The sequence below is a fragment of the Mustelus asterias genome, chromosome 19 (genome assembly GCF_964213995.1).
Source record: "Mustelus asterias chromosome 19, sMusAst1.hap1.1, whole genome shotgun sequence".
NCBI lineage: Eukaryota > Metazoa > Chordata > Chondrichthyes > Carcharhiniformes > Triakidae > Mustelus > Mustelus asterias.
This window is the reverse complement of record NC_135819.1, coordinates 68,769,811-68,783,968: the sequence shown is the minus strand read 5'-3', so window position 1 is coordinate 68,783,968 and position 14,158 is coordinate 68,769,811. Positions and strand designations below refer to the sequence as shown.

The following is a 14,158-nucleotide window of genomic DNA, read 5'->3' as shown; positions in this document are numbered from 1 at the left end:
TGCAACAATCACCTTATATTGCTCTTGCTTTGCAACATCTAGATTTGATTATGTTGGGTTGGGAATTTGGTAAACTTTTCAAATAATAAAAAGGAGCAATGATGGAAGTGGGGGTATAGAATACAACAGAACCAAGAACAGGTTACCTATTTCAGAGGACAATACTGCAAGGTTTTCATCAAGTAGTAATCTTCCATTTTATACTTCTGTGCAACTTTAATGTCCAGATTATTTTCAATTATATTTTCATTGAAGAAGATTGCCATTATAGAACATAGAACAGTACAGCACAGAACAGGCCCTTCGGCCCACGATGTTGTGCCGAGCTTTATCTGAAACCAAGATCAAGCTATCCCACTCCCTATCATCCTGGTGTGCTCCATGTGCCTATCCAATAACCGCTTAAATGTTCCTAAAGTGTCTGACTCCACTATCACTGCAGGCAGTCCATTCCACACCCCAACCATTCTCTGCGTAAAGAACCTACCTCTGATATCCTTCCTATATCTCCCACCATGAACCCTATAGTTATGCCCCCTTGTAATAGCTCCATCCACCCGAGGAAATAGTCCTTGAACGTTCACTCTATCTATCCCCTTCATCTATTAAGTCTCCCCTCAGCCTCCTCCGCTCCAGAGAGAACAGCCCTAGCTCCCTCAACCTTTCCTCATAAGACCTACCCTCCAAACCAGGCAGCATCCTGGTAAATCTCCTCTGTACTCTTTCCAGTGCTTCCACATCCTTCTTATAGTGAGGTGACCAGAACTGCACACAATATTCCAAATGTGTTCTCACCAAGGTCCTGTACAGTTGCAGCATAACCCCACGGCTCTTAAACTCCAACCCCCTGTTAATTATGTTCTCTGAAATGGTCGCAATTTCTTATTGTTCAGAACAAAGAACAAAGAAAATTACTGCACAGGAACAGGCCCTTCGGCCCTCCAAGCCTGCACCGACCATGCTGCCCAATCTAACTAAAACCCCCTACCCTTCCGGGGACCGTATCCCTATATTCTCATCCTATTCATGTATTTGTCAAGATGCCCCTTAAAAGTCACTATCGTATCTGCTTCCACTACCTCCCCCGGCAGCAAGTTCCAGGCACCCACCACCCTCTGTGTAAACAATCTGCCTCGTACATCTCCTTTAAACGTTGCCCCTCACACCCTAAACCTGTGCCCCCTAGTAATTGACTCTTCCACCCTGGGAAAAAGCTTCTGGCTATCCATTCTGTCCATGCCCCTCATAATCTTGTAGACTTCTATCAGGTTGCCCCTCAACCTCCGTCATTCAGTGAGAACAAACCAAGTTTCTCCAACCTCTCCACATAGCTAATGCCCTCCATACCAGGCAACATCCTAGTAAATCTTTTATGTACCCTCTTCAAAGCTTCCACATCCTTCTGGTAGTGTGGCGACCAGAAATGAACACTATATTCCAAGTGCAGCCTAATAAGGTTCTATAAAGCTGCAACATGACTTGCCAATTTTTAAACTCAATACCCCGGCTGATGAAGGCAAGCATGCCATATGCCATCTTGACTACCTTCTCCGCCTGCATTGCCACTTTCAGTGACCTGTGTACCTGTACTCCCAGATCCTTTTGCCTATCAATACTCTTCAGGGTTCTGCCACTTATTGTATATTTCCTATCTGTATTAGACCTTCCAAAATGCATTACCTCACATTTGTCTGGATTAAACTCTATCTGCCATCTCTCTGCCCAAGTCTTCAACCGATCTATTTCCTGCTGTATCCTCTGATGGTCCTCATTGCTATCCGCAAATCCACCAACGTTTGTGTCGTCCGCAAGCTTACTAATCAAACCAGTTACATTTTCCTCCAAATCATTTATATATATTACAAACAGCAAAGGTCCCAGCACTGATCCCTGAGGAACACCACTTGTCACAGCCCTCCATTCAGAAACACACCCTTCCGCTGCTATCCTCTGTCTTCTTTGACCAAGCCAGTTTTGTATCCACTTTGCCAGCTCACCTCTGAACCCATGCGACTTCACCTTCTGCACCAGTCTGCCATGAGGGACCTTGTCAAAGGCCTTACTGAAGTCCATGTAGACAACATGCATTGCCCTACCCTCATCAATCATCTTCGTCACTTCCTCGAAAAACTCGATCAAGTTAGTGAGACACAACCTCCCCATCACAAAGCCATGTTGCCTCTCACTAATACGTCCACTTATTTCCAAGTGGGAATAAATCCTGTCTCAAGGAATCTTCTCCAATAATTTCCCTACCACGGATGTAAGGCTCACCAGTCTGTAATTATCTGGATTATCCTTACTACCCTTCTTAAACAAAGGAACAACATTGGCTATTCTCCAATCCTCTGGGACCTCCCCTGTAAGAAGTCTCACAACACCAGGTTAAAGTCCAACAGATTTATTAGGTAGCAAATACCATAAGCTTTCGGAGCACTGCTCCTTCGTCAGATGGAGTGGAAATGTGCTCTCAAACAGTGCACAGACACAGAAATCAAGTTACAGAATACTAATTAGAATGCAAATCTCTACAGCCAGCCAGGTCTTAAAGGTACAGACAATGTGGGTGGAGGGAGCATTCAACACAGGTTAAAGAGTTGTGTATTGTCTCCAGACAGAACAGCTAGTGAGATTCTGCAAGACCAGGGGCAAGCTGTGGGGGTTACTGATAATGTGACATAAATCCAACATCCCGGTTTAGGCCGTCCTCATGTGTGCGGAACTTGGCTATCAGTTTCTGCTCAGCGACTCTGCGCTGTCGTGTGTCGTAAAGGCCGCCTTGGAGAACGCTTACCTGAAGATCCTTTTGCTACCAAATAAATCTGTTGGACTTTAACCTGGTGTTGTGAGACTTCTTACTGTGTTTACCCCAGTCCAACGCTGGCATCTCCACATCATGACCTCCCCTGTAGTCAGGAAACATTCAGGAAACATTTTTTAACTTTTTGTTCATTTATGTTTTTCCATCCACTTCTCATTAATGTTTATCATTGGAATATATTTTGGCTATACAATTAATTCCCTTCCATGTTCATTAAATATCTGTTTTTAACCTTGTCAAGCCACGGTTAAATGTTGGTGTTGTGGATGAAATAGTTTGAACTAAAATAGTCTCAGGAGATGAACAGGACCCACTTATATTCAAGACACAGTCACTGTTTATTTTCTTTTGCAGGAAGTGGATCTTTCCTACAACCAATTGACTAAAATGAAGGAGCTGTCAAATTATCGCTTCCTCTTTAAGTTGAATTTGGACAGTATCCTTTACCTGTTTACCCCATTTGGGAGGAATATTAAGAACAGCTCTTATTTTGTTTTGAAATGTTTTCTCATTATCTTCAATAACTATTAATCCTATGATCCCAGTTATAGGTCTGAATGACAGGGAAATCAAAGCGACCTTAATAATGAGTGGGGAATTAATGTGCAGAATGAGTCTCACCGAGTATAGGAGAGCATAGAGATCAGGGGAAAGGGATTGGGAACGATTATAGTGTTGGTTTAAGTCACTAAGGTTAAAGAGATGTTTATTTGGAGGCTTAGTGATGAAAATGGGTAAGATATTTTAGAATGGTGGGTTGGAGGCCGAATGGATTTTGAAGGTCAGGCAGGAATGATGATAGAAAATTAGATGCTTGAATGAGAAGATGCAATATTATTGCAGAGGAAAAGTGAAAACAGAAAATGTTGGATAGACTCAGGCAGCATCTTTGAACAGCGAAACAGAGTTAACCTTTCAGGTTGGTGCTCTTTCGATAGAAAATTCCAGAGTTGGCGGAGTTGGTTTAGGATAAAGGCAAATGTTGCTGTATCATCGGAATACATGGTCATATACTAAAATATGAAATTTACAGCAACCATAAAATAATTAGATGGCTAGATACAGTGAATTATGAGAGGGATTGGAGGTTTTACCTGCCAGCAAGAGACCCACATTACCTCTTTTCGGGACGGCCCAGTGAGCCACAACCACTAGCCACTTAAAGGCCTCAATTAGCAGTGGAGCACAAAGGTTGACCTTAGGCCTTCCCACCTATAACTTAAATCTGATGCCACCGGGAAGGTGGCAGGGTTAAGATATGCCACCATCCGACCGAATTAAATATCCTTCCTCTCTTCAAACTCGTCACCAAAAACAGCCTTTGGGTGGAATTATTCCATCCCACCTGCCACGGGTGTCATAGCAGGCGGGACAGGACCATGCAAAGGTCCATTGATCTTGGGTGGGATTTTCCAGTTTTGGGATGAGCACAGCCAGAAAATCCCCCCCTAAAGTGTGAAAGCGGCCTACATGGAGGGACTTTTCCCTTTGGAAAGTAATTGCAATTACGGTAGCTGATGCTAGAGTTCCAAAGCCTCCAGTTCCCATGATCTGCAGCATAGGTAATGAAATAAAATTAATTGGACTAGCAGGATTTACTTGGGAATTGAAATGTTCATTATTTTTAGTGTATTCTTCTTTATGAGTAATTGCTGGTTCACAGACAATCAAATCCAGGCAATTGAAGGCTTGAAGAACTGCACAAGTCTCCGCTACCTCAGTCTTGCAGAAAATAGGCTTTCGGAAGTTAGTGACTTGGACGGCTTGCCGATTAAGTTCCTTTGCCTCGTAAGTCATGACTTTATTAAGCCTTGTTTCTTGTCTTGTTCCATTTGTCTCTTGCCTAGAGATATGAGGAGCAATCTTTAAGCATTGCCCACTGTTCCTGACATTTCTGATATTCCAAATAATGGCTGGGAGAAATCACAGAATACACTCTGAAGACAATAAGTGTTATTAATAAAACTATAAATTTGTTGGGCTTGACAAGCCAGTATCTCTTTCTTCCATTTTCATCCTCACCATATCCCTCAATTGCTTTAATTTCCAGAAGCAGTTCTAATTGTCCCTCATACTACACATTGGTACAGTAGATCCCATTCATATTAAACACTGTATGGGAAGTTGATTCCAAAAATGTTGCTTCCAACATGTGCAGAACTGACTTTGCAGCATGTCACAGTTGACACTGCCTGTTTCAATTATCATTATTTTCACCATGCGCAATCCACTTTAACAATTCAAAATGGTTCATGACATGCTGCAAAGTCAGTTCTGCGCATGTTGGAAGCAACATTTTTGAAATCAACTTCCCAGTGTTTAATATGAATGGGATCTACTATACCAATGTGTAGTATGAGTTGGGGATGTTAGGGACCAGATCAGAAACTCCAAGGTATATTATGAAGTTAGCCTGGACCCAAACTTTTTTTGATTTTGGCAGTATGGCAAGCATAAAGTGTTTCAGCTTCAGGTATGATCCTATTGACTCACTAGGAAGCTTTTATTAAAACCAACTCTATTTAAGAACATGACCAAGTATAATTTTTAACAGCTTTCCATCTCTATGGTTCTAATTTAAGCAATATCCCCATTGACAAAATCCAACTTCAGAACCAGTTAGCACCAGAAACAGATATGCTCACGTGGATACTAGATTTCCAGCCTTTTAATTCCTCTGGACAGATACAGAAAGACACCTGTCTTCTGACTCCCACACAACAATTTCCAGAGAAGGATGCATCCTTAAACAGCAGAACTTCAATACATATAAATAAATATAGTTCCTGGCAGAGCCCAGCTTCCAGACTTCAGTGAGACTCAGAGCTATTTCTCCTTTCTACAGCTCCCAAGAGCAACTGAGCTGGGTTTCTCTATGAACCTTGTCTTGCCCAGTCATAGGACCTTGTCAATCAACCTAATCGAGACCCACTCTGAAAAGCCCCAAGGGAAGACACAAACATAATAACCTTGCATTAGTCCAGATTAAAGCAAATATTTTAGCATTTAGGATCAATTTGGAAAAGCAGTAACCACAGGACTGCCGCATACAGACAAAATGGCACCGATAATAAAACAAACTGCTAAAACAGATCCTGCACAAGAAACATGACCCAAATACATTTCTTTAAAGGCACAGTATTGTCACAGAGTTGATGCTGTGTTGCAGTATTTGGAACCTAGATGCTTCCCATGTTATAGTTGGCCTTTTGGCTAAGATCAATTAGATTCAATTGGATTTGGTTTTTGGAACAAGCAAGGAATGGATTCAGACCTACCTGGTCCATTCTGAGCATTGGCATTGTAACTTTAAGAATAGAGTAAAAAAAATGTCATAGTAACAATTAGCTATAATTTTATTTTAGCCACTTAAGGGCCACCATTGGCCTAGTAGTGGGAAGGCCGAACATGGCCTTCCACACCCAGACTAACTGAGGGAGACAGGAAGACCTGACTCTGCACCTTCCTGCCCCATTAAATGCCCACCCCCGCCTCTGAGCCTGCTCTGTGTGGGGCCATTATATTCCGTTCATAAATGTTGGCTGCAAAATACCATATGTGTATGAGAAATGTAGCCAGAAAAGAAAAAGATTTCCAAACTCTTTAATGAATTATTAATTCCTTGAAAAATATGCATATTTTAAACATTTTCTAGAAGAATCAAGTACAAAGACAGAATTGCAAGAATCACTTTCAGATAGCTCGCTGATTAGTAATGTATCCAATTTATTGGGAGCTCAGGTGTCAATTAAAGGTTCTCCAGGCCCACAGAGCCCTTTGGCAAGTTTTAAGTGCGGTACAAAAACCTTTTTTATATTCTAGTCTTTTAAGCTTTTAATTGGAAATGCCATCATGTTAAATAGCCTCCAGAAAGCTGCCGCTTAATGCCATATGTTCACTACAGTGAAGGAAGGTGTAAACACTCTTTAAATAAGGAGGACTCAAGGAGTCTGGATGGTTAAGCTTGATATTGTGACAGGTAAGTACTTTTTCCTGAATATGTGCCAAGAATGTGTCCTTTTTATACTGACTAGTGTTACACATCGATATTGGCCTGGATTTTTAGGATGGCAATGTTTCCAGTCCTGCCGTCCGAAGAGTCAGAGGGAAAAGCATCCATGCCAACACTGCCTGCCCCGCAGCCATTTCACACTCAAATGAGTGTTAATTGACTGCAGTCAGGATTTCTGCCCCTCACTCAGGAGGCAGTCCTGCCTTAGAAAACTGAACTGATTGGCTCTAGTCCCTGTGGCAACAAAAGATGCAGTGGACAGAAGTGGAAGTTCATGAAGTATACAAAGCTTAATTCCTGGGAGTTTTTGGGATCTCTAGGTGGGGAGGGTAGGGAAGGCCAGGGGATGGATAGTTGGGGAATGAGGTGTCAGGGAAGAGGCCGGGATGGGGAGGAAGTCCAGCGGCTCTCGGACCTTAAGCCCAGATCAGAAGAGGGTTTCTGATGGAGGTGCCCCCATAACCCTGATCATTTTTGGACTTATCCCACACTAGGGAAATCCTCCCACCAACCTAAAAATTGAGGCCGGGCAGGAAATTAAGCGGTGAATTAAGGATCTCAATTGGGACGAGGGCGGACTGCTAGCCTGAGGCCTCAGCCGTCCCAGTGTAAAGTCACTGAGAGGTCGGGGCGGGCAGGAACCCAGTGGAAAGCACATTCATTCTATTTCATGCTGTCCCTGCCTAAAAACCCACCGTAAGAGTTTTAACAACACCAGGTTAAAGTCCAACAGGTTTATTTGGTAGCAAATACCATTAGCTTTCGGAGCGCTACTCCTTCGTCAGATGGAGTGGATAGCAGATTTCCACTCCATCTGACGAAGGAGCAGCGCTCCGAAAGCTAATGGCATTTGCTACCAAATAAACCTGTTGGACTTTAACCTGGTGTTGTTAAAACTCTTACTGTGTTTACCCCAGTCCAACCCCGACATCTCCACATCATAAAAACCCACCAGCAGAGGAATGTGTAATTCAGGCCATTGTAATTCACATAATTTTTTGCAGTGGAATTTTACATATATTCCATTTTGTTAGAGTGGACATGTTGGGATGGCAGTAACAATGAGTCTTTATGCACTTTTCACCTTTAAGAGTCATTGCCAGTACTCTGCTGATTGACTTTAACACAGACCAACCGTGACATTTCTTATTGTTCGCGGAATAATAGGTTATTATAGTACAGAAAAACAGGCCATTTGGCTCATCAATTCCAGGTTGATATTTTTCTCCACGTGAGCAACCTGGTTCGACTCATTTTCAACATACCTATTTTCAAACAGCCATCTCACTCAATGGGAGCTACTTCTGCACTCAGCCTCAAGAATGACACAGAATTTCACATTCCAACTATAAAGATAACTTCTTTAATTTGTGTTGCGCTTATCTTAAATTTGAGTCTCCTTGTTGCAATCTTTTTTACTTTCTTTTAATATTTACTTGTTTTGGAGCCCTTCAGAACCTTAAAGTCGCCTCTCAGGTCATCCCTTAACCTCCGCTGCTCCAGTGAAAGAAAAGCCCTGGTTTTTCAAAAGCAAAATACTACGGATGCTGGAAATCTGAATTGAAAACAGACAATGCTGGAAAAAACACAACAGGTCTGGGAGCAGCTGTGGAGAGAGCAATCTCTCCACAGATGTTGCCAGACCTGCTGAGTATCCCTTGCATTTCTGTTTTCATTCCTGACTTCGTAGATCTCCTGTCATTTCTGGTAATATCCCAGTGGGATATTACCAGAACTCCTGCCATACCTCCTCCAAAATCTTCCCACCATGAGCACTTGAAAATGATAAACATTACACATTTAAGGTCTTAGCAAATTCAACATTACCTTCTTGCTTTTGTATTCAATGTCTGTAGATTGCAAACTAAGGAAACTGTTTGACGTTTTAATGACTGTTTCTTTTTATTCATTTTAATCGTTGTGCGTTGTGCCCCAGATCCTACTGCTCCTCTACTCCATTTAAGACCTTGTCATTTCTACCGCAGATTGTGGTGTACCGGATTCAATAAGAAACTGAGCTGACAGTCCCTTGTCTTTTATATCTTTGTTCTTCAGCATTGCGATTATTTTTCTTTTACGTGCTGAATGTAACTATGCAACTGAGTCCCTGAAAAGATGCAAAACTATTTGTATAAAAACAGGGCATCTGACAATGCCATGGGGAATAGAAAATCAAGAACAAATTATCTCACGATGTCAAATATTTTTCTTTCCTATGTTTGTAATTTATTTACAGCGAGGTAACAAGATCACAAAGGTGAAGGGACTGGAAAAAATAGAACGCTTGCACAAGCTTGATTTGTCAAAAAATAACATAGAAACTTTGAATGGACTGGCGGACCATGACCTGCTGGAAGCCATCAATCTGGAGAATAATCAGGTAAAAACCTACACTAGCCTCAGTAAAGGTGACCATGATGACTGCCTATGATTGTTGTAAAAACCCATCTGGTTCACTAATGGCCTTAGGGGAAGAAATCCGCTGTTCTCAGCTGTCACATGTAGGTCTAGCCTACATGTGACACCAGACCCACAGCAAAGTGGTTGACTATTAACAGCCCTCTGAAAAGGCCACTCATTTCAAGGGCAGTTAGGGATGGGCAACAACTGCTGGCCTTGACAGTGTCGAATTTGCATGAAAACGGGAGTAAATTTCGTGGGTTTCTTTCAGGGGGAGTTTCAAATTCTGTGCACTGCAGAATGCGCAAGCATGATTCAGGAGGCCAGCATCATAGCGCTGAGCGGACCACTGCACATGCGCCACTCTGTCAGCACGGAGATTGGCGCATGCGCAGTGGCCCCGCACTGCTGGCCACCCGATTGCTGGCCAGCCCCGCAGTCCCCACAAAGCCAGACCTTCACCGCCCCCCCACAGCCCGATTGCTGGCCCCCCGACCATAGCTAGTTCAACCTCCACCCCTCCCTCCGCAGCCGCATCTCCCATGCCCTATCGCCCCACCAGCAGTGCCGACCACCCCTGGCCCGCATCCCCGACCTCCCCAAGCAGACTGACCCCCCTCCACCTCGATGGCCAGCCCCGATCGCTGACCTCCCTTCCTCCCCCACTGATCTATGCAGAGTGACAGCGGGACCCCCCCCCCCCACCCCCACCGATTGCCTCATCAAGCCTCGCCCCTAGACCCCACCCACTTGGGCAGTGCCAAGATGCCCCCTGGGCAGTGGCACATTGCCCCTTGGGCAGTGCCAGGGGCACAGGCTGGCACTGCCAAGGTGCCAATGCGCAGGGGCCACCAGACCCTCTGTGGGGGCCCCGATTGCCCCCTACTTCACTCCAACAAGGGTCGAGCCGCTAGCTCCCCGAAAGTGGGGAACTATAGTAATCCCCGTTGAACCACTCTGGGGTGGGGTGGGGGGGAGGGGGGTGGGTGGGGGGTAGATACTCGTGGGCCCAGAGACATCAGTCCCAGGCCCGCTAATCACATTAAAAATATATGGTAATGCGTGCTACCATAATTTATGCGCCTCCCTGCTTATGTCCGGCACGGATGTGACGCTGCTGGGAATCTGGCATTGGGAGATGCTAGCCGACCAGGACGTCCAGCGTGGATCCTGCGCATCAGGCGCCGCTGGAATCTCCTGGCTAATTTTTTAGTACAGCGGGATGGGAGAATCGCCCCCGTCCCACCTCCGACATCGGTGAAACAATACTTTAATGCTCGGAGTGGAATAGATAAGACTGATGAGTTAAAGGCGTGGGCTGAGACATGGAAGTGTGATAATGTTGCCATCACAGAAACATGGTTGAGGGAATGGCAGGACTAGCAACTCAACATTCTGAGATAGAGGATCTTTAGGCAAGACGGAGGAAGATGTAAAAAGTGAGGTGGTGTTGCGCTATTAAGGAGTCAATTCCTTCAATAAGGAGAGATGATATCTTGGAAAGGTCTTCAAATGAGGCTTTGTGGGTAGAACTTAGGAATGTTAAAGGGGCAGCCACATTACTGGGACTGCATTGTAGGCCCCCAAAGAGTCAGCGGAACTAGAGGAGTAAATATGTAGACAGTTCACAGAGGTGTGTAAGAGTAATAATCGGGTAATTATATTAGTGGATTTCAAGTTTCCCAACATAAATTGGGAAATTGGTGTTAAGGGTTTAGAGGGCGTGGATTTCTTGAAATGTATCGGGGAGTTCCCCAACTACTGTGGGGACGTGTTCGTGAGGATGTTCTCCAGAAAGTGACCCTGAATCTAATCTAGAGCTATGCCCCACCTAGGTGTGTATCTTTGTTCTGGTGGACTGTGCAGCATTTGTGAGCCCCCTCATCCTCAGATGTGCTTTGGGAGGTTTGGGCTGCTGCTCAGCTGCCTGGCTGGCTGTGATCTACTGGCACCTATAAGAAAGAAAAGACAGTTTTAGTGGATGAGCTTAAGCTGTGTCAGAGTACATTTGACTTACTCTGCTTGCCAAGACTTGAAGTAATGGAGCTGTGATCCGTACTAGGTTGTTGGGAGAGGCCAATCTCCACATCACCAGAAGAGTGTCCTCCCCAGCAAGGTCAACTGCAGCGTCCTTGAATTCTATAAGGGCAGGTATCTCAGCCATCCCTCCCCTGGTCTGGGCTCATGCTCTTTTGTTGTGTGCCTGCTTGGTCTGTATGAACATGAAAAAAAGGCATATGATTAGAAGGGATGAAGCAGAGGTTGGGGCGTGCGTGCGTGCGTGTGCTGCTAAGAGGGGTCTTACCCTGGTGGAGCTGATTACATCATTAGTCCGCTTCCTGCACTGCGGGGCGCTTCAGGCGCGGTTGCCAGCCTTGCTGGCAGTGGCCTCCTAGGCTGGAGAGGTGACGTTCAGATGCTTCCTGGAGCTATCCCTTGGGTAGAGGACATGTCTTTGTGAGCAGACTTCTCACATCAAGGCATCGAGGTCCTGGAGGCTGAAGCGGGATGCTGCCTTCTTCTTGGACAAGGTGGCCTTTTGCTTGGGGCTGGATGTCTTGTTGATTAATCTCCTGGCGAAAGGTGGGCTGGAGAGAGTGATATGTCTATGTTGGACTGGCGTTTAAGTATGGCACCGTGATCTTCGAATCTGCCAGCTGGCAGTGGGCAGGCGAATCAGCTCCCAGCTCGCCAGGTCACTCAGAGAGGAACTCATTCATAAGTGGAATCAGGCATAAGTTTGCGCCGTTCCTGCCCATTGATAATTAAGCAGTTCCTTAAGACATTGCCTTCTAAGGTTTTCACATTTTTGCAGAGGCAGGAGGCTGGGAACTGTGTAAAGCTAAATAGCCCCAGCCTGTCAGCAACAGTGCTGTCAACATGGAACAGTTTTATTTGATTGAAAAAAGTGGAAGTTTTGAAGAAAATATATTCTGCAGTCAGGAAATTTTAATCACATTAATATTTCCCTATCCTGTCGCAGGTTCCACCCCTCCATCTACCTTGGCCAATTTGAAAATTCAGATGCTTTCATTTTTTTATTGAACTGTGCACAGATGATTTGGGCCAGAACTTGGCTTGCTTCCCTGGCATCCTGTCTCCATTCCTGCCCCGAGGCCATTAATTGGCCGCCACGCTCGACATTTCATCAATTAACCCATTGCCTCCATCGAAAATTGGAAACTTTATCTATTTCCTGTCAGGGGCAAGTTTGCACCCAGAAATGAACCCTCCTCCTCAGCCAAAACGCAGCTCTTAATGTGATATCTAATTAGTTTCCCTTTCAACTAGCTTTCTGGCAGCTCACATAGAGGACATCACACCTCTGTCAAATTGCAACAAACACAATTTGTATAGCATTTTCATAGCTTAAAGCTGCTAATAAATGTTAACCGCAGCATGGAAGTAATGATAATCTGTTAAGACATCCAGTGCCGTATAAAGATCTATGAGGTGTTTAAAAATAAGTCTTTGTTTATTGTATTGATTTTTGTCTTTTTGTTAGATCAGAGATTTGAATGAAATTAAGCACATGCAAAACCTTCCACTTCTACGAGTCCTGAACCTACTATGGAACCCAATACAGGTACTTGGGTAGGAAAGGGAAGTTGGTGGTTGGAGCTACAGGGGTGGGGTTTGTGAGACTGCGGGGGATAGGGTTGGGGGAAAGAGGGATGGTATTCAACAGACAAACATCCTTCGCCAGTTATGTGGATGAAGCGAACTGGTTCAAATTAAGCGCTATATGTATATTTATATAACTAAAGACAGCTATACTTTACATTATCATTGCATCTAATTTTACATATCATTTGTACAGATCAAAAATGTTTAGAAAAAATGGATTCATTAGAATATTGTTCCTTTCAAGGTCTGTTGATGATTAGACGTGGAACCCATGGTGGCATATCACTTGGATTGTATCTTGCAAAAAATAAAATTACTGGACCAAAGTGTGCCTGTCCAATATCATGGCTGTTAGTTTCAAACACATATTACCTGTAAATTATTTATGATACAAACAGGTGTTAAAAGTTTGCATGATATCACAGCAGTTATTTCTAGGCTGCTATTGTTAAACGTAAAACATAGAGCAGTATGGTCAAATTAAAGTCTATGATGTTCTGTTGGCCACTCACTTTTGCAGTCTGGCACAAAGCTGGTCCTGTGGTCTTGATTACAGTGTTGAAACTGCAGTCACGATCTGAGTTTTGAATCTTGAATCTTGTCAGTGTAAGGGAAGAGATCCATGGTGAAATTCAATAATTTAGGGGGGAGAGTGAGCCTAGGCCTCACCATTTTAATGCTTCCATCTCAGGCTGTGCAAATTCTTCCTTGTTCTTCACCGAATTTGTGGGAAATTTTAGAATTTTTCAAGCCCCCGCGATTGCTGAGGGAGCAAAACAGCTTCCCAAAGGTCAGTGCCTTTAGCCAATTTAAAACATTCAGAACAACCTGGTCCTTTCAATGCTGCAGGGAAGAAAATAAACTGGAATCTAGGTATTTAATACTCTTTTAAGAAAACTTATCAGAAAGAAGAATTTAGATTCTGCATATGAATACTTCATTAAAAATGTTAAGTGTTTTCAGCAACGTTTGGTTCTGTTTGTATATTTTAATTAAATAAGAAGTGTTCTCATTTATAACATAAGTACATTTATTTATTTGAAATGGTGTGGTTCAGACTTGCATTATATTTTATTTTTGTCTGCATATGACATATGCTTAACAGCTCTTAAATGCTCATTTGCATTACGTACTTACTGTGAATTTTAAGTTATTAATCATCTACATTTGTTTAATTTTAGTTCTGATGTGTGTTGCAGATATATTTTAACTCTTAACTGTGCAAGTTATATGCTTTCCCTCCCCCCAAACCCGCCATTCCTCCTCCACCTGTAGCTAAGCAACTCTTGTAACCTTGA

General features: G+C 43.7%; 1 protein-coding gene across 1 annotated transcript in view; it reads left to right on the top strand.

The window, feature by feature from the left end:
• lrguk (leucine-rich repeats and guanylate kinase domain containing) overlaps positions 1-14,158 on the top strand; it is a 158,735-nt gene that overhangs the window by 14,485 nt on the left and 130,092 nt on the right. The window contains exons 5-8 of the mRNA XM_078235820.1: positions 3,176-3,257; positions 4,485-4,609; positions 9,070-9,213; positions 12,739-12,819. Of these exons, the coding sequence (XP_078091946.1) occupies positions 3,176-3,257; positions 4,485-4,609; positions 9,070-9,213; positions 12,739-12,819 (432 nt within the window). The remainder of the gene's footprint in view (positions 1-3,175; positions 3,258-4,484; positions 4,610-9,069; positions 9,214-12,738; positions 12,820-14,158) is intronic.